We start from the raw sequence: 24,999 nt of genomic DNA, 5'->3' as shown, positions 1-24,999 counted from the left end.
TGTGAGCATAATTTGTTCAGAAAACATGCTTGTAATCCAAAGCACTTATATATCAAAGAAAATTTCCCCATAAGAAACAATAAAAAGCAGTGGCGGCTGGTGCTCAACATTTTTGGGGGGGCGCAAACGAAAAAAAAAAAATTGCAGCCTCACTGTGCCTATCAAATGCAGCCACTGTGCCATACATTTTCACCACTGTGCCATGCCATCAAACGCAGCCACTGTGCCATCAATTGTCACCACTTTGCCATGCCATCAAACGCAGCCACTGTGCCCCCCAATTGTCGCCACTGTGCCAATTGTCACCACTGTGCATGTCACTGTGCCCTTTAATTGTTGCCACTGTGCCCATTGTCACCACTTTGCCCATTGATGCCACTGTGCATGTCACTGTGCCCTTTAATTGTTGCCACTGTGCCTATTGTCAACACTGTGCCCTTTGTCACCACTGTACCCATTGATGCCACTGTGCCCTTTGTCGCCTCTGTGCCCATTGTCGCTTCTGTGCCCTGTAAAATGCACTTACCTTTCTGCTTCCACGTCCCTCGATTTCTTCTCCCGCCCTCGATGACGCTTCAGCCAATCATGTTACCAATAACCAGAATAGGCAAACCTGATTGGTTGAGACGGCCGTCAGTCTCAGTGCCGATCCTGACCACCATGGGGCCCTAATCAAAATTCTGCTAAGGGGCCCTTTACCTGACCCGTGATGCCGTGAGCTATTTAAACCATTTGACCGAAGAGAAGCGCACACACAAGTGCCATCACCGTGCCCGTGACATTAATTGACGCACTATGACAGGAGGGCAGGGCTGGACTGGGACAAAAATGTGTCCCTGGACTTCATCCAGACCGGCCCACTTTAATTTTGAGTGTGACCAGCAGCATCCCCTTACATCAGTGTCCCCAGCAGAGTCCCCATTACCAGCAGCTCTATTACCAGCAGAGTCCCCATTACCAGCAGCCTCCTTACACCAGCAGAGTCCCCCATTACCAGCAGAGTCCCCCATTACCAGCAGAGTCCCCCCATTACCAGCAGAGTCCCCCCATAAAACTCAAATGATTCATTCCACAACCATTTATCCATAAGTCCTTCAGTTTGAAGTCCATATAAAAAGATTATAGAAATGTGATAGGTTGTGGAACCATAAAATGTCCATCCACAAATGGAAGCCTCCACAAGGGGATTAGAAGAAAAATCCTGCAGGAGCTCCAGGGTATAAAAGAGAAGAGAGGCGCCTCTAAGTGTAGCAATATGGTCACAACTTACATGGCTGATCAATCAAAGAGGCACATCTAAGTATGCATCCGGGGTAAAGCTGTCCACATAGATCATCCTCCGCACCACTGGCTCTTACCGCTGTCAGTCTGCAATCATGACCAGGAAGACTACCCTGCAGTAGAGCGATCTGAAAGCAAGGCTTGAAGCGCTTGCTGAGCGCAGCGTGAAAGGGATGATGTTGATGGCGGTGCGGAGGACGGTTGATGTGGACAGCTTTACCCCGTATGCCGGCATACTTACATGTGACTGTTTTATTTATCACGAGTTACTAAATGTAGTATGTTCAATAAATGTAACCATATTTCTACACTTAGAGGTACCTCTCTTCTCTTTTATACTCAGTTGTGACAGGACACTACTTGTATATCAAGACATCGCTTGTATAAGTCAAAATCTATTAAAAAAGTTTGCTTGTCTTTCAAAATGCTCTCAAACCAAGTTACTCTGGGAACTGTAGCTGTATTCGCTGCCTAAAGTATATATTTGTAAGTGTTGCATGTTTTGCAATGTTTGTACTTGGCCTTTAATCTTACAATAAAAATGTATGGTTTAAAAAACAACTGTAAATGTGTGTTCACAAAAAAAAACTTTCCATTGAAAATAGTATTATAAGCCGCGGACAGAGATGGCTGCTTGAGAGCGGAGCTCCTCATCACCGGGTCATACAGCGGCACAAATCTGCTATCCGGGCACATTTCCAGCACCCTGACGTGGCGGTTGCAGTCCCTAGAACACAGGCAACATGACGAGGAAGAGGAAGGAGGACAGGAGGCCGCAGAAGCTGACTGAATTCTATTCATACTGTCAGCATGGAGGTAGGCAAGATGGCGCCGGTCTGTCCTCCACTCCAGCTCACACCGCTCGTTCCCCTCCCCTCTCATCAACTTCACATAGCGGATCCCCTGGGAGCCCACAGTCCTGTCCAGATACCCCACAGACAGCCCTGCAAAGGCAAGGTTCAGGATGGACGGACAGGGATGCAGCCCAGTGGCAGGGCCGGAGGTGGATTCAGGGAATGACACGACAGAATAGAGAAGTTTCCCACTACTAACCAACCTGTAATGGATACTGTGCTGAGGGACATGTTACTCTCCCTGCACAGCACCATTCAGGCAGACATGATGTCTTGCATGAAGAAATTTCACACAGACATTCAGGAGGTGGAAACGAGGGTGGAACACATAGAAGGCAAGATAGGAGAATTTGCCACAACCATCAACGATCTGGTGGATGCCCAGGAGAGGGGGGAGGATGAGCTGGAGGACATCAAAGCTAAGCTGGCAGATTTGGAAGACAGGAGTAGGAGAAACAATATGAATATAGTATTATATTTATTTTAATACCATAGGATTAAACACAGTGGAACTTCACCTATTTTTCCATTGACATCTTCTGGATGCAGTTTGTCCACTTTAAATGCCCAACGTCCGGTCACATTGACGTTACTTGTAGATGATAAATTGGCGATGGAGAGTGTGAGGGATCCTGGGAGTGTGTAGTATCCGGTATCATAGCCGCTGTTCAGTCCGGCCTGTGTAGTTAAATTTTTTTTAAGAGTTGTCTATGTAAATTACACAAAAATTATCACTGTATAAACTCTATTTGCAAAATTACTCTATTTAATGTCAAGAATGGTATAAAGTCCATGTTTTATCCAGAATTGTCTGTACAAATTACACTGAAATCATCACTGTATAAACTTTATTTACTGATAGCCAAGAAGGGCGGAAAGTCCATGTTTTATCCAAGCAAGGGGACTTTGGTGATATGTGTTCCTTGAATGGTTAATCAAGTATAAAAAAAATATATAGCTTACATAGAACACATTGTAAGATGCAGTCATGGTACAAATATTCCATTATTGTCAGGGCTCAACTATCCTCCTAAGGCCTCGTACACACGATAGGTTAACCAGAGGACAACGGTCTGATGGACCGTTTTCATTGGTCAAAACCGATCGTGTGTGGGCCCCATAGGTTATTTATCCATCGGTTAAAAAAAAGCCAACTTGCTTTAAATTTAACCGATGGATTCCTAACCGATGGGAAAAAAACGATCATTAGTAGGCACGACCATCAAGTCAACGCATGCTTGGAAGCATTGAACTTCGTTTTTTTCAGCACGTCGTTGTGTTTTACGTCACCGCGTTCTGACACGATTGTTTTTTTTAACCGATGGTATGTAGGCGCGACAGACCATCAGTCAGCTTCTTCAGTTAACCAACGACAACGGTCCTTCAGACCGTTCTCATCGAATGGACTGATTGTGTGTACGAGGCTTAACTGTTTTGGTTATTAATCTAGGTTATTCCTTTACGAAAACTTGGGTCTGAAATGTTGTCAAATTTGGGAACATTTTGCCAACATTCCATAAAAATTCATAGGAGTTAAAGCGGAGTTACACCCTAAAAATTTACTTTCTATTAACAGCTTGCCTTTAAAGTAAATAAAATTAAAAAATTAAAATAAATGTTTACTTCTATCTGGCTGTTACTAGGCAGTTTTCATAATCTGCCTAGTTCCTGGTCCTAGATGGCTCAACTTCCTGTTCTAAGACCCCATTGCCTCCTGGGAAATTATGACACTCATTTCCCAGGAGTCTCTGTGCCTAAAAATCGCCCAGCATGCACCTCTCCCTGAAAACCAGGAAGAAAAAGGAACCGGGCTTCACATGCCCCCCACATATGATGGATACGCCCACACATATGATGGATACGCCCACACATATGATGGATACGCCCACACATATGATGGATACGTCCACACATATGATGGATACGCCCACACATATGATGGATACGCCCACACATATGATGGATACGCCCACACATATGATGGATTCGGCCACAACATGAGCTGGAGGATATAAGGCAAGTGTTTGCAATGATTTCTGGAACGATTGGTGAGCTATTAATATGTTTTAGGGACTATTTATTTGTGATTAATTTACTATTTAATGCTTGCAAAAAAAGAAAAATTATGCCCGGAACCCCACTTTAAATAAAAATGGGTTTTACAATAAGTAGTATATTAGTATACTATATCTTAGATACACGAAGATCTTAGTTATAAGCTATAAGAGCTGCCCCCCCCCCAAGCAACTGTTTGCGCTAATAAGGTTTGGTCTAGCATTAAAGCGGGGGTTCACCCTAAAAAAAAATTCTAACATTACAATGAGCTGACCTGTGACACGGACATTATGCTGGTCTTTTTTTTTTTTTTTCGTACATACCGTTTTATCTGTATTTTCTCCCCGGATTTCCCGCGGAAGTGGACGTTCCTATTCACAGGGTAAGTGATTGACGTTCTTCCGACCGGCGCATATAGCGCGTCACGACTTGCCGAAATAAACCGAACGTCGGGTCGGCGCTATACGGTTCCTGCGCACCGACGCTCGGCTTCTTATGGCAACTCGTGATGCGCTATATGCGCCGGTCGGAAGAACGTCAATCACTTACCCTATGAATAGGAACGCCCACTCCCGCGGGGAATCCGGGGAGAAAATACAGATAAAACGGTATGTACGAAAAAAAAAAAAGACCAGCATAATGTCCGTGTCACAGGTCAGCTCATTGTAATGTTACAATTTTTTTTTTAGGGTGAACCCCCGCTTTAAGCAGCCCAGATCTACACTTCAGCTTTCTTTGCAACTCAAATTCCATGATAATAAGCAAAGCAACAGACTGTTTATGTGGTTTTGTTTATAAATAAAGTCATTGATCATCTCTAACATTGTAAAAGCTGCTCCAGTGATAAACAAAGCCATGTGATCACAGTTTGTAAATGTGTTTCCTCACAGTGCTTATCTCATGCAATGATACTTCTTTGAGAAACTTGTAGTTCAAAAATAAAGAGAAATGCTCACCAATGCCAAAGGTCCATATTGGTAGAAACCATAGGCATAAATACTCGGCCACTGAATATCATCATAATTGTACAGAAGGAAGGTCTGATTGCCATCGGTGGTCAGAACGGCCTGAAATGTGTTGACCTGTAAATGCAACAAATAATTGTTCAAGACTAAACCTCTAAAATACATTTTAAAGGTTAAAAAAAGACAGCCATTATTATAACATAACACCCTCCTGCCCTGGCCTATAGCGAATTGAGTGTGGCATAAGCAACATTGGGAGGACATCTCATATGATGTCCGTTCTAGAACATGCCAATCGCGGCACAATCTTTCAGCGGCTGTATCCAGCTGATGACTGATCACTGTACTGGCCTGCTGCCAGTACCATGTGATCGATGTGACCAATCACAGCAGATCACATGACAGTTGTAAACAATGGATGACTTCCTTTCACGCCATCAATTCTATACAATTGTGTTGTTAGCTGTGATTGGCCACAGTGATCACATGGTACAGACAGGGCCAATCACAGCCCATCTGTACCATGTGCAGTCACTGTGCCATGCCATCAAACGCAGTCACTGTGCCATGCCATCAAACGCAGTCACTGTGCCATGCCATCAAACACAGCCACTGTGCCATCAATTGTCACCACTGTGCCAATTGTCACCACTATGCCCCTCAATTGTCGCCACTGTGCCAATTGTCACCACTATGCCCCTCAATTGTCGCCACTGTGCCAATTGTCACCACTGTGCCCTTTAATTGTCGCCACTGTGCCCATTGTCACTACTTTGCCCATTGATGCCACTGTGCCCATTGATGCCACTGTGCCCATTGTCACTACTGTGCCCATTGTTGCCACTGTGCATGTCATTGTGCCCTTTAATTGTTGCCACTGTGCCCATTGTCACTACTGTGCCCATTGATGTCACTGTGCCCTTTGTCGCCTCTGTGCCCATTGTCGCCGCTCTGCCCTGTAAAATGCACTTACCTTAATCCTTCGACGTCCCTCGATGTCTTCTCCCGCCTTGGTGACGCTTCAGCCAATCAGGTTACCGATAACCAGAATCGGCGAACCTGATTGGCTGAGACGGCCGTCAGTCTTATCCAAGGAACGCACCCCGACGTTCCCTGGATTAGACATCCGGGAGGACGAGGGCTGTACGCGGTAAGCCTATCAGAGCCGCTGGCTCTGATAGGCACTTCCGCACAGCCAACCATGAATAGACCAGCGGCAGCTGGCAAAAATAACATACATGTTATTTTCAGTGGCGGTGCGGAGCCAGAGGGGGCGGCGCTCCAGCGCCCTCTATGGACGGACCGCCACTGACCATGTGATTAGCTTTGGTCAATCACAGCTAACCACAACAAAAGACACAGAAAAAAACTGTTTCATTCAGTAAAAATAGTTGCCATTGCCAATTAAATGCACTGGTATAACCAAATCTTGGTCAATTCTCCAGAGAAGTACAGTGTAACTATGGTAACATAGTATTGCTCCGGTCACCAGGCAGTGTCCATGATCACCACCACACCAGTCATATGATAATGTTGTACTGCACTAGTGACAGAATGTAAAAAAAAAAAAAAAAAAATGAGAAAAAAATATTATTTTAATTTCTTAAATTTGCAAAAAATTGTTACAAAAAATTAAAACTTCAAAAAATTCAGCATGCCTCTTACTAAATACCTCGGACTGTCTATTTCCAAAAATGGGTAATTTGGGGGTATTAGCGATAGTGTCAGTACATCAGATATACAGTATACACCTCACCATAGTTTGTGGAATATAACTTCCCAATAGACTAAATAATATACACTGCTTTGGGTAATTTTGAAAGAAATGTAGCAGAATAAATTTTTACCTAAATTAATGAAGAAGGATTATTTATTTGCAGAATTTTATAACAGCAACAAAGAAAAACACAGTGGCCCGGATTCACAAAGCACTTGCGCCCACGTATCTCGAGATACGCCGTGTAAGTGCAAATATGCGTCATCGTATCTGTGCGCCGTAGCCACAAACTAAGATACGCCTAAAAACAGGCTTCATCCAACCGAGGTAACTTGCCTACGCCAACGTAGAATGGGCGTATATTTACGCTGGACGCATTTGGTGCTCCTATTGATTTTCTATTCACATATGCTAATGAGGGAGATACGCCGATTCACGAACGTACGTCCGTCCGACGCAGTGCGCGTAAGTCATACGTCCGGCGTAAAGTTATGCCCCATAAAGGAGGTGTAACTCAGCAGCATCCATGCAAAGGGCTGCACCAGGGAACACAAGCCGACGTATTTTACGTAGTTTACGTAGGACGTGAATATGACTAGGCGTAGGTTACGTTCACGCTGTAGGCAGTGATCCGACGTATCTTAGGCAGTTGTTCCGACGTGATTGTGAGCATGCACACTGGGATGCGCCCACGGGACGGCGCATGCGCAGTTGGGGATACGTATCTGGCTGGCGCTTGGCCCATCATTTGCATGGGGTCACGGCTCATTAGCATGGCTCACGCCCACTTTCACTTACGCCGACTTACGCCTGAGTAACCCAGCGCAGATTTGGAAGCACTGGCTTTGTGAATTCAGTGCTTGCCTCTCTGCGCTGCGTCGGCATATCGTAAAGGAGATACGCTACTGCGGCATAAATATGCGCCAGTGTCTGTGAAACCGGGCAATTCTGTTTTTTTTTTTCAAAGGTTTCGGTCTTATTTTGTTTATTTGGCAAAAAATAAAAAACACAGTGTGATTAAATACCACCAAAAGAAAACTCTATTTGTGTGAAAAAAAATTATAAACATTTTTTATGGGTACATTGTTGCATGCATACGTAATTGTTATTCAAAGTGCAACAAGCTGAAAATTAGCCTGGGCAGGAAGGGGGTAAAAGTTCTCGGTATTGAATTGGTTAAAATAAAATGACATCATAGTAATATCTTTACCTTGTTTGTTGAAGATCCAAAATACGTAACGCGGTGCCATGTGGCTACAAACGCCCACTGAGCTGTGAAATTCCCGGCATGGAAGTAAGTTCTGACATCGGAGGTGGCCCGGGACAGAAGATCGGGATCGGTGCTCTCACGGTAATATATATCACCCGCTAAGCTATTATCTACATCTGTCCAGAAGATAGCCAGGAACGGGTTTCCAAATGCAACGGGAAGAGCTTGTGGTATATATTGACTGATTGATGTAATGAATGATAACAGACCATTATTATTCACCTGTGAAGAAGAAAATGTAAAAAATGTTGCACACACAGCAATATACAGTAGAGGAATGGTACAGCAGCTAATTGTCTACTACATAGACATGAGCATATAACCACTGGACAGTATAATTAAGAATGAAGGGCCAGATTCACGTAGATCTGCGGCGGCGTAACATATCTCATTTACGTTACGCCGCCACAAGTTTTACGGGCAAGTGCTTGATTCACAAAGCACTTGCCTGTAAAGTTGCGTCGGCGTAGCGTAAATCCTCCGGCGCAAGCCCGCCTAATTCAAATGATCCGGGTAGGGGGCGTGGATCATTTAAATTAGGCGCGTTCCCGCGCCGAACGTACTGCGCATGCGCCGTCCCTAAAATTTCCTGACGTGCATTGCGCTAAATGACGTCGCAAGGACGTCATTGGTTTCGACCTGAACGTAATTGACGTCCAGCCCTATTCACGGACGAGTTACGCAAACGACGTTAAATTTCAATATTTCGACGCGGGAACGACGGCCACACTTAACATAGGATACGCCACCTAGGGGGCATGTTTATCTTTACGCCGCGTATCGCTTACGGAAAACGGCGTATCTTTACTGCGACGGACAAGCGTACGTTCGTGAATCGGCGTAACTACTCATTAGCATATTCTACGCCGACTTCAATGGACGCGCCACCTAGCGGCCAACGTAAATATTGCACCCTAAGATACGACGGCGCAGGCCGTCGTATCTTAGGCATGTTTAAGTGTATCTCAGTTTGAGAATACATTTAGACATACGACGGGCTTAGATTCGGAGTTACATCGGCGTATCTACTGATACGCCGGCGTAACTCTTTGTGAATCTGGCCCGAAGCCTTTCAAAATGGATGAGTATTGATTTTTGATAATGTTTGATAATTAAAAAAAAAAATGTTTCAGAAAATAATTTTGAAATATACAGTATGTGTAAAAATAACAGGCATGATGCTTACATAAAGATAAGAGTAATATCTTCCAAAAAGTGGGATTTGTCTGGAAGAAAATACCATTGGAGATCCTCCATCAAGTTCCCTTGGAGTGATATTGTCGATAGCGGATCCGTATGGGTAGAGAAGATCTAAAGCAAAGATGAAACTTCATGTTATGCAATATAATTTTTTTTTTTTTGCCTTCATTTGTGTAGAATATATCTGCCTTAAAATGGATGTAAACCCACTGTCATCAAATTTAAATAATTTATACCGTTGTAATCTATAATGCTATACATGCCTCCTGCATGTATCTATATATTTTAAATGTCACCCCCTCACCTGTCTGAAGCCCTGCAAAATTGCAGAATCTGTGGGCGTTTTTTTTTTTCCTGGAGCTCGGTGGGCGGAGTCGTGACGTCACAGGACTCCTCCGCCCACCACTACACTCCCACGGCCAGCCAGCGTTGCGAGGACGAGCCTCGTGCCTGGCGAGACTGTCGTGCATGTGCAGGAGTGATTGAGCGCATTCTGTGAAGAAGCAGAGCGCGCTCACGGCCCCTGTCACTTCTGCACAGTGCACACATCTGTATGTCCGGGGACAGTCGGGGGATGATCGGTGCAGCAGGGACAGCTGTGAACACCGCGATCCCCCATGCATGGTTTTCATCAGCAGCTTCTCCTTCTCTCCCTCCCGCGGCTTTCACCTGAAAAGCCATGCATGGGGGATCGCGGTGTTCACAGCTGTCCCTGCTACACAGATCATCCCCGACTGTCCTCCATGTCTGCCTCCTCCAACACCCCCCTTTGTTCTCCTCCCAACAAGCACGGCTTCTGTACATGTTCTGTGCGGGCATAGATGATAGGAAATCTTATACTCTATATTGTGACATAAAAAAAAAAAAAACTTTAAAGTGGATGTAAACCCGATTTTTTTTTTTATGTCACAATGTAGAGTAGAAGGATTTTGTATCATCTGTGCCCAGTCTTGCCACACGGAGTTAACCCAGCTCTGAGCAATCCTCTTTTATTGTTCAGTGAAATAAAACGGACTTACAGAGAAAAAACTTAGTCCGTTCCGCCCCCTTGCTGTGAGTGACAGGTTATTTACATATCTCATGCACTAGAATGGAGACAGGCATTATTTTTTAATTCCCACCCCCACTCCTTTTCTGAAGTCATGTGGTTACTTTTCTGGATTTTGACTGGATGTTAGTGATCATAGCAGAATTTAGTGTAAGGAATACACAGGAAAAAATGCATGTTGACAAGGGGGGTGTAGAGGAGGGCGGGGAGCCTACTGACATCACAACTTCACCCACCGAGCTCCAGACAACATACCCACCCAGGGATAGACTGGCCATTGGAACTACAGGGAGTTTCCCGGTGGGCTGATGGCTCAGTGAATGAGACCCATTAGGACCGCATATATCTGAACTACGGGATTGGGAGTGACTACCTAATACATGCTGTTTATGATTCCCTGTCATGAGGGATTGTGGAAATCTGTTAAGGAGCCAATCCATAGCCTGGTGGAGGATACATCACTATTTCTTTTAGACACGTTTTTCAACTTATCTGAAATGTGGCACAAATACATGGGTGTTTGACATCTCATTTGTTAAATATTTTTTATTGTCACAATTTCAAACTTTAAACTAATTTTATTTTAATTTTTATTTATTCATAGTTATAATTTAACTTTAGTTATATGTTATTTGGTTTTTCTTTTTGTATTAATAATCACCAATATCACCATTACCGAGGGGTGTTGAAATGGCTGCATAGTGCACCCTAGTGGCCATTATACTCCAATGTTTTGATATAGCAGTGAGCTTTTTATATATCACCATATATCACCCACTTGTAAATGCCTAAAACTTGTGTTTGTCAAGGAGGGTTTTAGAGGTAGCGCGATTTATATTTTTCTCAGATTAGTATTACTATTACATGTAATGGCTAATTGAGAAAGCAATGTTGAGGAGCCACACGCTACTAAGCCTTGGGATGAAAATGTAAGGATGTGTCCCTTCGGTTTGTACTTGATTTAGACTGCTTTTAACATTAGGTTTTAGCTGACAGTCTTAAAGCGGAGTTCCAACCACAATTAGCATTTTTTAAATGTCTGTCCTTTCATCCTGCGTTTTTATAATATAAATCCGGTCACTTACTATTTTACAATCCGCCGCCGATCCGCATAGATATTCAAAAAAGATAGTTTATAAAACTATGTCCACACCGTTGTCATTTTACTTGTGGGCATTGTGAAGCCTACAAGCACTTGCTTCCTGGAAGTCTTGGATGGGGAGTGATAATTGGGTAGCGCACTGCATCCTGGGAAATGATGACACACATTTCCCAGGAGCATTAGAGGGAGATGATGTCAGGATCCTAGGTGATTCCAAAGCCAGATTTCGTGGGACCGCATAGCAACAGGCATTTCCAGTAGAGTAAAAAAAAAAATTCTTTTTTTTTTTCTTTTTTAGTCGTAAGCTACAGTTTAAAGCAAAATAGTTTTTTTGATGGAACCTCCACTTTAACATGTGACAGCACAGAGGAATTTTCTATGTTATGATACTGAGCATGAGAAAGATAATGGTAGACAGTTTGGCAATACGCCCAGAATATGTTTACAGAATATAATCATAAATACTGATAAGTGTGTCTAGAGTTAATTAACTTTACGATTGTACAATATTCTTCAGATATACAGTATATGTTTAATTTTTTTTTTTTTCAAAAGCCAGCAGCTACAAATACTGCAGCTGCTGACTTTTAAAATATGGACTGTTAGGATTAAGTTCACCTGCTGGTGGCACTATCCTGCTCTGGGCTGTTTGCTGCAGTTCCAGTGTCCACCAGCAGGTGTCTCTCAGGGATCCAGCAGGCTATTGTAATCAGGCTAATTAGTGTTCAGCTGCCTGGGGGCTACTTAAGGCTTCTAATCCCTTCCCCCGGTGCGTCACGATTTTGGTCCCTGCCTTGCTGCTTATCCTGTCCAGTCTGCACCCCTATGCCTTGCTCCTGCCTCCCTCTGTTCGGTTCCCAGCCGTGATCCCCCTTCCTTGCAACCCTTGTACCCTTGTCCCTAGCTTGGTCTGTATATATAAATATTTAGTTGCTCAGGTTCAACAATTCTTGTTAGTGGGGTTTTTGGTTCTGTTTGGGGTAGTTCTTGTTTACTGTGTGCTGTGTTTGCTGTGTTCATTGTTTGCTATTTTTCACTGTAAATAAATATCACTTTAATATATAAATATCCTTTGTGTGGTCTTAGTTCCCTTGTGTATCCTACATGTCTGGTCTCCCTAGACGCAGATCCCTGACATGGACACTTACCTGTCCAGCACGCCCGCGATGTCAGCACCCAAGGCTGACGCGTGTCTCGGTCCTCGGATGCTGCCGCCGCCATCTTCGCTAAGGGAATCAGGAAATTAAGCCTTGCAGCTTCACTTCCCGGTTCCCTACTGCGCATGCGCAAGTCGCGCTGCGCAATCAAAATGGTCCCTCCTGTCTTCTATCTCCCAGAAGACAGCTAGGGGGACAGGAAGTGGCGTAGATTATCTGCAGAATCTGTGGATATCTATGCCAAGAAGTGGGTGCAAATACCTGTATTATACAGGTATCTGCACCCCCCTCCCCCCGAAAGGTGCCAAATGTGACACCGGAGGGGGGAGGGTTCCCGAAAAGCAGAGGTTCACTTTTTGTGTGAAACTACGCTTTAAGAGATGTATATTACTTACTAGTAGGTGTTACTAAAGGTGAACACATCTTTAACCACTTAGGCCGCGTACACACGGTCGGTCAAAACCGATGAAAACGGACTGAAGGACCTTTTCATCGGTCCAAACCGATTGTGTGTGGGCCCCATCGGTCAGTTAACCTTCGGTCAAAAATTTTAGAACTTGCTTTAAAATTTAACCGATGGACGCCTAACCGATAGGTCTAAACCGAACGTTAGTATGCTAAAGCATCGGTTAAAAACCCGCGCATGCTCAGAATCAAGTCGACACATGCTTGGAAGCATTGAACTTAGTTTTTTTCAGCACGTCGTTGTGTTTTACGTCGCCGCGTTCTGACACGATCGTTTTTTTAACCGATGGTGTGTAGGCGCGACCGACCATCAGTCAGGTTAATTTGACCTTTGGACCGTTCTCATCGGTTGGACTGATCGTGTGTACAGGGCTTTACAGGCCGGAAGATTTCCCCCCTTAATGACCCAGCCATTTATTGCGATATGGCACTGCGTTGCTTTAACTGACATCGCAGCCTCCGGCCACGAGCATCGGGTCACCTGCTGTGCAGCGGGCACGCACGCGCACCTGCTACGACTCCTTAAAGGAGCCGACGTGCACCTACGACAATTTGCGGGAACGTGCCGACCTGCTGCCGTATAACAACAGCAGCTGGTCGGCAAGTGGTTAAGATAAAAAGGTACTATTAACTTGTATGATAGTTGTAGTTTCCTTTCAGAAGACCCTATTGATTTAAACAAAAGCACTTTAGATTTATCTTTCAGGTGAGCAGAAACTTTGCACATTGATGTGAACACAGGATTTATAGAGTGAAGCAGTACAGTTGGAAGAGGTATTTCCACTTTATTATATTTATTAAGATTAAGTTGGAATCTTGTTTATGTATATATTTGGACTTGCATCACCAGTTTTTGGGGTCACTGCCCAGTAGGGCATTTGGATTTTTTTATTATTGATTTAAGAATTTGCACAATACTGAATAAGATCCTTTTTTTTTAATTACTTATTTAGTTTACCTATTCGTCTTCAATTATTTGTTGGATAAGGTTCAATTTATTTTAACATGTTGATCATCACTGGGACACCTTACTGAATATGGCATTGGGATTCTGCTCCACCAAAGATTCACCTAAATCTGCTGAATTGTTTTTCACATTGTCCACCCCAGCATCTGATTCTATTGCCAAGCCAGACAGTTATAACCATTTCCTGTTTTATCATTGCCTCAGCCACCTGCATAGGTGGAGATCGTTGCACTGGACCTGTTGGAACAGTGGTAGGGTAGGATTTAACATAGATCATGTTTTAGTCAGTAGAGATTCCTCATGCCTAGTTGATACTACAGGGTGGGCCATTTATATGGATACGCCTTAATAAAATGGGAATGGTTGGTGATATTAACTTCCTGTTTGTTGCACATTAGTATATGTGAGGGGGAGAAACTTTTCAAGATGGGTGGTGACCATGGCGGCCATTTTGAAGTCGGCCATTTTGAATCCAACTTTTGTTTTTTTAATAGGAAGAGGGTCATGTGACACATCAAACTTATTCGGGATTTCACAAGAAAAACAATGGTGTGCTTGGTTTTAACGTAAATGTATTCTTTCATGAGTTCTTTACAAGTTTCTATTTATTTACAGCCATTGACATGTCGCCGAGGTTAACACGTGTGGAGCGGATAGAAATTGTTTTGATGTCTGGTGAACGCAGTAACCGGGTCATTGCAGCAGATTTCAATGCAAGACAGCCTACGAGACCACCCATCTCCCATGCTACAGTTAGCAAACTGCTTGCTAAGTTTCGTCAAACTGGTTCAGTGTTGGATTTGCCAAAATGTGGACGCATGAAATCTGTCACTAATGAAGAAACATCAGTGGCTGTCCTAGCTTCATTCAGCAAGAGCCCACAGCGTAGCAATCGCCGCATGTCACTGGAGAGCACATTGAACACATTTTATAAGTGGTCAGAAACTTGTAAATAACTCATGAAAGAATAAAGTTACGTTAAAACCAAGCACACACGAATAAGTTTGATGTGTCACATGACCCTCTTCCTATTGAAAAAACAAAAGTTGGATTCAAAATGGCCGACTTCAAAATGGCTGCCATGGTCACCACCCATCTTGAAAAGTTTCCCCCCTCACATATACTAATGTGCCACAAACAGGAAGTTAATATCACCAACCATTCCCATTTTATTAAGGTGTATCCATATAAATGGCCCACCCTGTACTTTGAATAGTTGCTTGTTTTTTTCTGTTACCTGAAGACAATATGAAAGGAGAGGTATCAGTTGTGGAGGGTGTGGTGAAGGGTCCAGGCGTGGTTGTCGATGGAGCTTTCGTAGAAGTTTCATTTTCTGTAGAATCATCTATGAAGAAAAAACATATCTAAACATTTGTACACACAGTGGCCACCAATCCCGTCTACCCCATTCTGGTTTCGATGAAATGGAAAGACACAACATGTCCCCTGAGAATATTTTATTGATAGCTTCATTTTCCTAGAATTCGTTGTTGACGTGACTGTAATCACTATCACGGTTCAGCTAACGATGGCTAGTTGTCTTATTTTTACTCTTGATGAAAATATACAGTAAATTCTTTGGTAAAGTAAACCTGCGTGTTTATATTAATCTTATTAATAAGTGTTAAGAATTCTAAATATATGTTCAGAAAAAAATCGACAATACTTTCCTGTCAAATTAGTTCAGATTTGGTCAGATATAATATATAATTTTTACTTCCATAGTGTTAAACGCAGTAGAACATCACCTATATTCCCATTGACATCTTCTGGATGTAGTTTGTCCACTTTAAATGCCCAACGTCCGGTCACATTGACGTTGCTTGTAGATGATAAATGGGCTACAGAGAGTGTGAGGGATCCTGGGAGTGTGTAGTATCCGGTCTCATAGCCGCTGTTCAGCCCAGCCTATGTAGATCAGGAAAATTGTTAAAGGGGTTGTAAATGTACAATTTTTTTCCCTTAAATATCTTCCTTTACCTTAGTGCAGTCCTCCTTCACTTACCTCATCCTTCCATTTTGCTTTTAAATGTCCTTATTTCTTCTGAGAAATCCTCACTTCCTGTTCTTCTGTCTGTAACTACACACAGTAATGTGAGGCTCTCCCCCTGGTGTGGAGTGTCGTGCTCGCCCCTCTGGCGGGCTTAGCCCTGCCCGACTTTAACCTCTACTATCTTGCGGCCCAGCTTTCGCAGCTATTCCATATAGACAAAACGGATAGGGACAGGTTTTTAGGTCTTATCTGCCCAAGATGGGCCAGCCGGACGATGGACCCCTTGATGGCGATAACAGGTGGGTATGGAAGGGGAGGTGGGTCAGCTGATCGTAAGACCCTCATGCACCAGTACAGACGGATTTGGTCCATAGCCTCTACAAAACTACACATACCGCCCCTGACTACTTCCACTCCCCTGTGGCACAACCCGGCCCTCCCTGAGCTTGCTAAAATCCCTGACGCTGAGTGGTGGAGCTCTAGGGGTATCTTCTATCTCTCTCATGTGGTCACCAACGGAAGTCTGAAGTCCCTACCGGCTCTGCAGCTGGAATTTGCACTACCCAATGCCATACACTTCCGATACATACAGCTCCGCCATGCCTATAACGCCCAATTCCCTTTAGGGGACCTGTCCCTAGATGGGTGCCCATTGACAGCAGCTGTGAAGTACCCTGACCCCAAGAAGCTTATATCCCAGTTCTACTCCATGTTATCACTCCCATCAGCCACAGTGGGGGCATACGCAGTAAAGACTCGGTGGGAGGACGACCTAGGCCCTATAGCGGACGACAAATGGAGTGACGCCCTAGACACTTGCAAATTAGTATCCCCTAAACTGTCGGATAGACTTACCCAGATTTTTATAGTTCACAGGTCATATCTTACACCTCTCAGACTTTCCAAATATAAGCCGGACTCCTCCTCAGCATTCCCCATGTGTACTCGGCCAGCAGCTAATTTTTTCCATCTCTTGTGGTCCTGTCCTGAAATACAGGCTTTCTGGTCACAGGTGGTGAAATTTCTCCACGACAAAATGGGCTCCCCGATCACACTCCAGCCGAAGCCCTGCTTGCTGGGGATTTTCCCAGACCCAGAAGGGAATAAACATACCAAGCTATTTTTGCACGAGGCACTTTTCTCGGCCCGGAAGGTAATTGCTAGGGTATGGATGAGAGCAGACCCCCCGACGTGATCTCACTGGATAGCAGAGGTAAATGCCGTCCTACCATATAAAAAACTTATCTATACTCATAGAGGTTGCCCAGCCAAGTATGAGAAAATTTAGGACAAATGGCTCAAAGCCCCCGATACCTGTTTGTAAGAGCCATTAGGGGAGGTAGGAAGAGATGACTGTGTATTCTTTCTGTTTTATTTGAGCCCAGGTGTCCGAATACTATGTACCTCCTTTTCTATGTATTTATATACCAGTGCAAAATTAGACCAATTGATGTGATTTGATGCCTTTTGCTTTTCTGTTGCTTACATGTACAATACGATGTCCATTTCCTATATGTACCATCTCTTATGCTTGTTTAATAAAAAGACTTTGATTTAAAAAAAAAATGCATACAGTAATGCTGCATACGCACGGTCGGAATTTTCGACAACAAACGTTTGATATGAGCTTTTGGTTGGATATTGTGTAGGCTCCATCGGACATTTCCAACAACAAATGTTTGAGAGCTGGTTCTCAATTTTTCCGACAACAAAAGATCTTGTCGGAAATTCCGACGCACAAAAATCCTACACATGCTCGGAATCAACGTGTGTCTGGATGGGCGTAGATTACGTTCATGGCGTAGGCAGTGATCCGGCGTATCTTAGGTAGTTGTTCTGACGTGGTTATGAGCATGCGCAGGGGGATGCGTCCACGACACGACGCATGCGCAGTTCGTTCAACGTACTTGTCTGGCTCTCAAACCCTCATTTGTATGGGGTCACGCCTCATTTGCATGGCTTTGCATGGGGCAAGCCCACTTCCACCTACGCCGGCCTGCGCCCTTGAAATCTACGCCACGCCGATGCAGCTTTGGGAGCACTGGCTTCCTGAATTCCATGCTTGCCTCTCTGCGCTGCGTCGGCGTAGCGTACATTGAAATGCGCTACGGCGGCGTAATGTGTGTCCGTTCTCTGTGAATCCGGGCCAATGGATTTAGCTCTCAAATTTTTGTTGTCGTAAATTTTGACAAAAAAATTCCGTTGGGGCCTACACACGGTTGTAATTTCCGACAAAAAAACTCCCATCGAACATTTGTTGTCGGAAAATTCCGAGCATGTGTATGCGGCATAACTCTTTGTTTATAAATAAAGCAATGGACTGTTTACATGGCATTGGTTATCAACAAAGCCATTTTCAACTATGTCATTCCTACCACGGTTAACAATGGCTCCACTGGTAAGCAAAGCAATGGGATCATAATCGTGATCAGGGCTGGACTGGGACAAAAATTTGGCCCTGGACTTCATCCAGACTGTCCCACTTTGACAGGTCTCTCTAATAGCGGCCAAACAAAACTCGCACACCCCCCCCTCCCGGCCACCCTCTCCCCCTTCACTAGCCACTAGCCATTCTACTTTATTAGAGTAGAACGGCTGGTACTGGTACTCTTATAGGCAGTACCAGTGGGGAAGCTAGACATTATTTCACCCGGGGCAAAGAATCAGTTCGATGCCCCCCCTTATGGGACAAGATTAGGCAGAAGTGAGAACCTCCCAGGCCATAGCTGTTGAGTCAGCTGTCTGTCCCCTCCCCCATGCTCCTCTGGTACCCCCTGCTCCTCTGTTCCCCCCAGGTGAGCGCTGCGGGGAGGGAGAGGAGGTGAGCACTGCGGGAAGGGAGAGACAGAGGAGCGGAGGGGGGGCGGCGGTCCGCTGTCACTGAAGCTGGCCCACTGAGCCATCGGCCCACCGGGAAACTCCCTGTAGTCCCAATGGCCAGTCCATCCCTGATCGTGATCACAGTTTCCAAATGTGTTTCTTTATAGTTCTCTGTCATGGATCTTGAGATATTAAAGTGTTTCTACTTGACATCTGTTACACAGGAGAGGGACATTCAATGCAAGGACACCGGCTATTGAAATGCTAAGTGGAACCAGCTAGAGAAATACCTTTTATTGTGTTCTGCAGGTTAAGAGCGGGTGTCGGAGACACTCCGTCTGGCTAAAAACTATGGTTTGAAGGTTAATTGAATCTAGAATGTATGTCTGAAGATGTATGTGTTTATTGTTCTAAAGGTCAGAAGCCTCCTGTCAGCTGTATTGAATTAGCATTCTATTGTCTAAAGCAATGTAACCTCTCAGAGGTAGTAATTAAGTAGACCGGGTTATTGTGTACATTGATTACCCCCTGGGGCTTCTGTCTCAATACACAAGTCTTTCTATCCAAGCTATTGGACCAATCCCTGTTGACAATTTCAAGTCCTCATTGGCTTTAGGATCTATAGACACTTTAAGGACACTGTATGGTAAGTTCTCTGTGTTTAGGATTATGGTTACATTTTACAGTAAATGGTAAAAATGTCACCAACAGTTGTATGTTGGCACTAAAACTATTCAGTAACTCATTCAGTAATGAGTACTCTCTAGGCCACATAGTAATAGACAAACCATGCTTTCTGTTTAAAAAAAGTATATTTTGACAAGGAACTCACCAGGAGATGGTGAAGGTTGAGAAGTTGCAGTTGGCACTACAAACGTTGAGCTCCTTGTTTGAGAACTTGGGTTGGGAGGACTTGGGCTCACTCTAGAGGTAGAATGTTGCACTGTGGCAAAAACAGAGAAATAATTTCAAGTTTAAAGTCTAAAACTGTTCTGCAACTCATGGAGCAATGAGTACTCATTAGATACACTAGTGATTTCACTAATAATACATAAGCCAGTACTGTATATTTCGAGAAGAAACTTACCAGGAGGTGAAGGTTGAGAAGTTGCCCTGGTCACTGCAAACGTTGAGTTCCTTGTTTGAGGATTTGTGTTGGGAGGACTTGGGCTCACTCGAGTGGTAGACCGTTGCACTGTGGCAAAAACAGAAAAAAAAATTAAATTCAAAGGAATTACTTAGGGCAGATTCGAAAAAAAAAAAAAATGAATACATGGGCAATCTGAGATTTGAGTGGACATAAGATTTCCACTGTTTTTTTCTTATCTTAATGCATTCACTGCATTAGGCCCCTTTCACACTTGTGCGACTTGTCCTGCGACTTCGGACTGCAAAGTCACATGACAAGTTGTACCCCGTAATTTTCAATGGGTACTATTCATATATGTGCGACTTCAAGTCACAGCGACTTCAAAGTAGTCCCTGCACTACTTTGGTTCGACTTTGATGTCTCTTGAGGTCCATAGACCCCACTTTTCTGTGTATTTTTACCTCCCTCCATATGTTTTGGCTTTTTACTATTGTTGTTTGCATTGGTCAATTGTAGTATTTGTTAATTCGCACCTGAAGAAGGGGTTGGAGGTCCAGCTGTGTTGTTTGGTGATGCCGTGGTCCAGTTTGTCGCAGTTTCATTTGCCTGATCTGAAAAAATAAAGAAACTATATAAGCTTAACCCCTTTCTTATGTTAAAAAGGTACTTGGGAAATTAAATATCAAAGATATGCTTACAGTATTTTCTAAAAAAATGGATATTTGTAATGATTAAAAGTTGTTGACGTATCCTAGCTGATGACCATAGGCAAAAGTGGGATTGCAAAATCACCCAGACCTACATAAGTCCAGCCATTCATTAGACTAAAGCCTTGTACACACGCACGGTTTTCTCGGCAAGAACCAGCAAGAAAACTGCTGGCAGAGCTTTCTTGGCGAGAAAACCGTGCGTGTGTACGAGGCTTTGAGGTTTCTCGTCGGGAAATCTGGCCAGAATCTCGACGAGAAAAATAGAGGGTAATTGCCCATAACAATGGTGGTGATGAACTGGCTATAGCATTGATTATAATTTTTTTTTTTTTTTATGTAAGATAATCTAACAGACAATTCTGAGTAGAATTTACCCTTACCTATATTTCCATTGGCATCTTCAGGATGCAGCTGGTCCACTTTAAATGCCCAACGTCCAGTAAAGTTGACATTACTTGTGTTTGCTAAATTGGAAATGGCTACTGAAAGGGATCCTGGGAGTGTATAGTATCCCGTGTCATATCCACTGTTCAGTCCAGCCTGTGAAACATAAGGACACACAATATATTATAACAAGCAGTGTGGTTAGAAATCTTCCAATGGGAATGAATGTTCTGATGGCTACTAAGTTGACAATATCCCTCATGTTGGAGAGATTTCTGTTGTATCTCCAGGACAGGAAACAAAGGAAAACCTCCCCCGCAGAATACGTACAGCAACAAAAATATCCCAGCACAGGTTTTAATTCTTCCCTATATGGATGGGCCTAACAACCCCCTGTGCAGTTCGCGGCAAAAGTGTTCCGAACGGCGAACCCCATTAAAGTCTATGGGAGCCGAACAAGAAAAATCGAAAGTGACAATTTTCAAGGCTTATATGCAAGTAATTGGCCATAAAAGGGGCATGGGGGTCTAGGTACTACCCTGGGGGACATGTATAAAAAAAAAAATGTTTTTTCAGGAGCAGTGATTTTAATTATGCCTAAAGAGCAACAATAAAAAGGAAAAAATCCATCCTTTACAAGCACATTAAGGGGACCCCCCCCCTAAGACACTATATTTAAAGTGGTGCATCTGTAGCAATGAGGGACAAATGAGGGGGATCAGTGCTAAAATTAAACAGTTTGATAAATAATCTATCCAAGGTTTCCAGTTTCCAGATCTCATCAAAAGAACATTGGGCCAGATTCACAGAAGAGATACGACGGCGTATCTCCTGATACGCCGTCGTATCTCCGAGATACGCTTGTCGTATCTATGCGGCTGATTCATAGAATCAGGTTACGCATAGATAGCCCTAAGATCCGACAGGTGTAATTGACTTACACCGTCGGATCTTAGGATGCAATTCTAGGCCGGCCGCTAGGTGGCGATTCCATTGCGGTCGGCGTAGAATATGCAAATGACTAGTTACGGCGATTCATGAACGTACGCTTTACCCGTCGCTCTAACTTTACGTTGTTTCCGTCGAGATACGCCGTGTAAAACTAAGGCTGCCCTCTAGGTGGACTAGCCAATGTTAAGTATGGCCGTCGTTCCCGCGTCGAAATTTGAAAAATCACGTTGTTTGCGTAAGTCGTCCGTGAATGGTGCTGGACGCCATTTACGTTAACGTCGAAGCCAATGACGTCCTTGCGACGTCATTTAGCGCAATGCACGTCGGGTAATTTGACGGACGGAGCATGCGCAGTACATTCAGCGCGGGAACGCGCCTAATTTAAATGGTGCCCGCCCCATTTGAATTAGGCGGGCTTGCGCCGAGCGGATTTACGTTACACCGCCGCAAGTTTACAGGTAAGTGCTTTGTGAATCAGGCACTTACGCTGTAAACTTGCGGCGGTGTAACGTAAATGGGTTACGTTACGCCGCCGCTGCGTAACGTAATTCTTTGAGAATCTGGCCCATTGTTTGCCCAGTAAAATTCATTATGCATTATAAATGATAATTTATTTTTAACCAATTTAATGGGAACAGAGGGAGACTTTCCAAGATTTGGCTATTGCAATTCTAGCAGCAGTAAAAATGTAAAGTAAATAAAAAAAAATTTTTTAATCATTAAAAATGTAAAAATGTATAATCGACTTCTCACCAATGCCAAAGGCCCATCATAGTAGGAACCATGTCCTTGTGTACTTGGCCATTGAATATCATCATAATTGTAGAGAAGGAAGGTCTGGAAGCCATCGGTACTCAGGACAGCCTGGAATGTGTTCACCTGTATATACAGAAAATTATAATTTAGGATCTAAAAACAGCAGAACACTGAGGTTTAGACAAACATCGGCAATGATGAAACAAATCGGCTGTTTTAAAAAAAAAAAATCGGGCCAGATTCAGACAGAATATACGTCAGCGTATCTCCAGATACGCCGCCGTAATTTCAAATATGCGCCGTCGCATCTTTACGCCGATTCACAAAGTGAGATACGCCCAAAAACATGGCTTCAGCCGTCCGACGTAACTTGCCTACGCCGGCGTATCGTGGGAGCATAGTTACGCTGGACGCATTCGGCGTTCCCATTATAAATATGCAAATGAGCTAGATATGCTGATTCACGAACGTACTTTCGCCCGGCGTATTAATATACGCTGCTTACGTAAGGCGTACGACCGGCGTAACTTTACCCCTCATAAAGCAGGGGTAAGTCATGTTAAGGTATGGACGTCGGAAACGTCGGAACAGAGTCGTATTTTACGTTGTTTGCGTAAGTCGTACGTGAATGGGGATGGGCGTAGGTTACGTTCACGTCGACAAAGCATTGAGCCGACGTAACTTAGTGAGAAAATTCGACGTGATACTGAGCATGCGCCGTTCGTTAGGCGCGTCATTTACGTGGGGTCACGATTCATTTCCATACAACACGCCCCCTATCAGCCTACTTTGAATTAGGCGGGCTTGCGCCGGCCAATTTACGCTACGCCGCCGCAACTTACGGAGCAAGTGCTTTGTGAATACTGCACTTGCCTGTCTAAGTTGCGGCGGCGTAGCATAAATAGGATACGCTACGCCCGCACAAAGATGCGCCCAGATACGTGAATCTGGCCCAATGTCTTTATATTTTTTCCTTCACCTTGTTCGGTATTCCTTCACCATAATACGCAACTCGATGCCACGTGGCTACAAACACCCACTGAGCTGTGAAATTCCCGGCATGGAAGTAAGTTCTGATATCGGAGGTGGCCCGGGACAGAAGATCGGGATCGGTGCTCTCGCGGTAATATATATCACCCGCAAATCTATTATCTATATCAGCCCAGAAGATAGCCAGGAATGGGTTTCCAAATGCAGCAGGAAGAGCTTGTAGTACATATTGACTGATTGGTGAGTTGAATGATAAGAGACCATTATTATTCACCTGTGAAGGAAGACAATGAGAAAAAAAATGTTTTGTAACCACAGCGATATACAGTAAATAATAAAACAGCAAATACGTAGAATGAAGCCTCCATTCAAAATAGTAAGAGGACTTTTTATAAGAATGCTTTAGAAATATGTTAAACAATACTGGGGTAGATTCAGAGAGAATTTACGCCGGCGTATCCATAGATACGCCGCGTAAATTCAAACCTGCGCCGGCGTATCTACTTTCTGTATTCAGAAAGCTAGATACGCCGACATTAGCCTAAGATACGACTGGCATAAGTCTCTAAGGCCGTCGTATCTTAGGATGCATTCTCACGCTGGCCGCTAGGTGGCGCTCTCGTAGTTTTCAGCGTAGAGTATGCAAATTACCTACTTACGCCGATTCACAAACGTACGTGCGCCCGGTGGTAGTTTTTTACGTCGTTTGCGTAAGTCGTTTTCGTCGTAACGTTGCTCCTGCTATTTTTGAATAGTTTTGAATTTTTACGTCGTTTGCGTAAGTCGGTCGCGAATACGGATGGACGTAATTTACGTTAACGTCGAAACCAATGACGTCCTTGCAAAGTCATTTAGCGCAATGCACGTCGGGAAAATTTAGGGACGGCGCATTCGCAGTACGATCGGCGCGGGAACGCGCCTAATTTAAATGATCCATGCCCCCCTACCCAGATCATTTGAATTAGGCGGGCTTGCGCCGGAGGATTTACGCTACGCCGCCGCAACTTTACAGGCAAGTGCTTTGTGAACCAAGCACTTGCCCGTAAAACTTGCGGCGGCGTAACGTAAATGAGATACGTTACGCCGCCGCTGTATTACGCCCATCTACGAGAATCTACCCCACTGTATGTAGAAAAAAAATTCTAGCTTGACGCTTACATAAAGATGAGCGAAAACACTTCCAAAAAGAGGGATTTCTCTAGAAGAATATATCATTGGAGATCC

General features: G+C 44.0%; 1 protein-coding gene across 1 annotated transcript in view; it reads right to left on the bottom strand.

Moving 5' to 3' along the window:
* The window catches only part of LOC120916156, a 228,899-nt gene that overhangs the window by 138,243 nt on the left and 65,657 nt on the right, over positions 1-24,999 (bottom strand). The window contains exons 26-28 of the mRNA XM_040326976.1: positions 8,083-8,364; positions 5,147-5,272; positions 2,654-2,813 (exon numbers count right to left, since the gene is read on the bottom strand). Of these exons, the coding sequence (XP_040182910.1) occupies positions 2,654-2,813; positions 5,147-5,272; positions 8,083-8,364 (568 nt within the window). The remainder of the gene's footprint in view (positions 1-2,653; positions 2,814-5,146; positions 5,273-8,082; positions 8,365-24,999) is intronic.

This window comes from Rana temporaria, chromosome 10 (assembly GCF_905171775.1).
Source record: "Rana temporaria chromosome 10, aRanTem1.1, whole genome shotgun sequence".
Classification (NCBI taxonomy): domain Eukaryota; kingdom Metazoa; phylum Chordata; class Amphibia; order Anura; family Ranidae; genus Rana; species Rana temporaria.
This window is presented reverse-complemented; position numbering and strand designations above follow the sequence as displayed.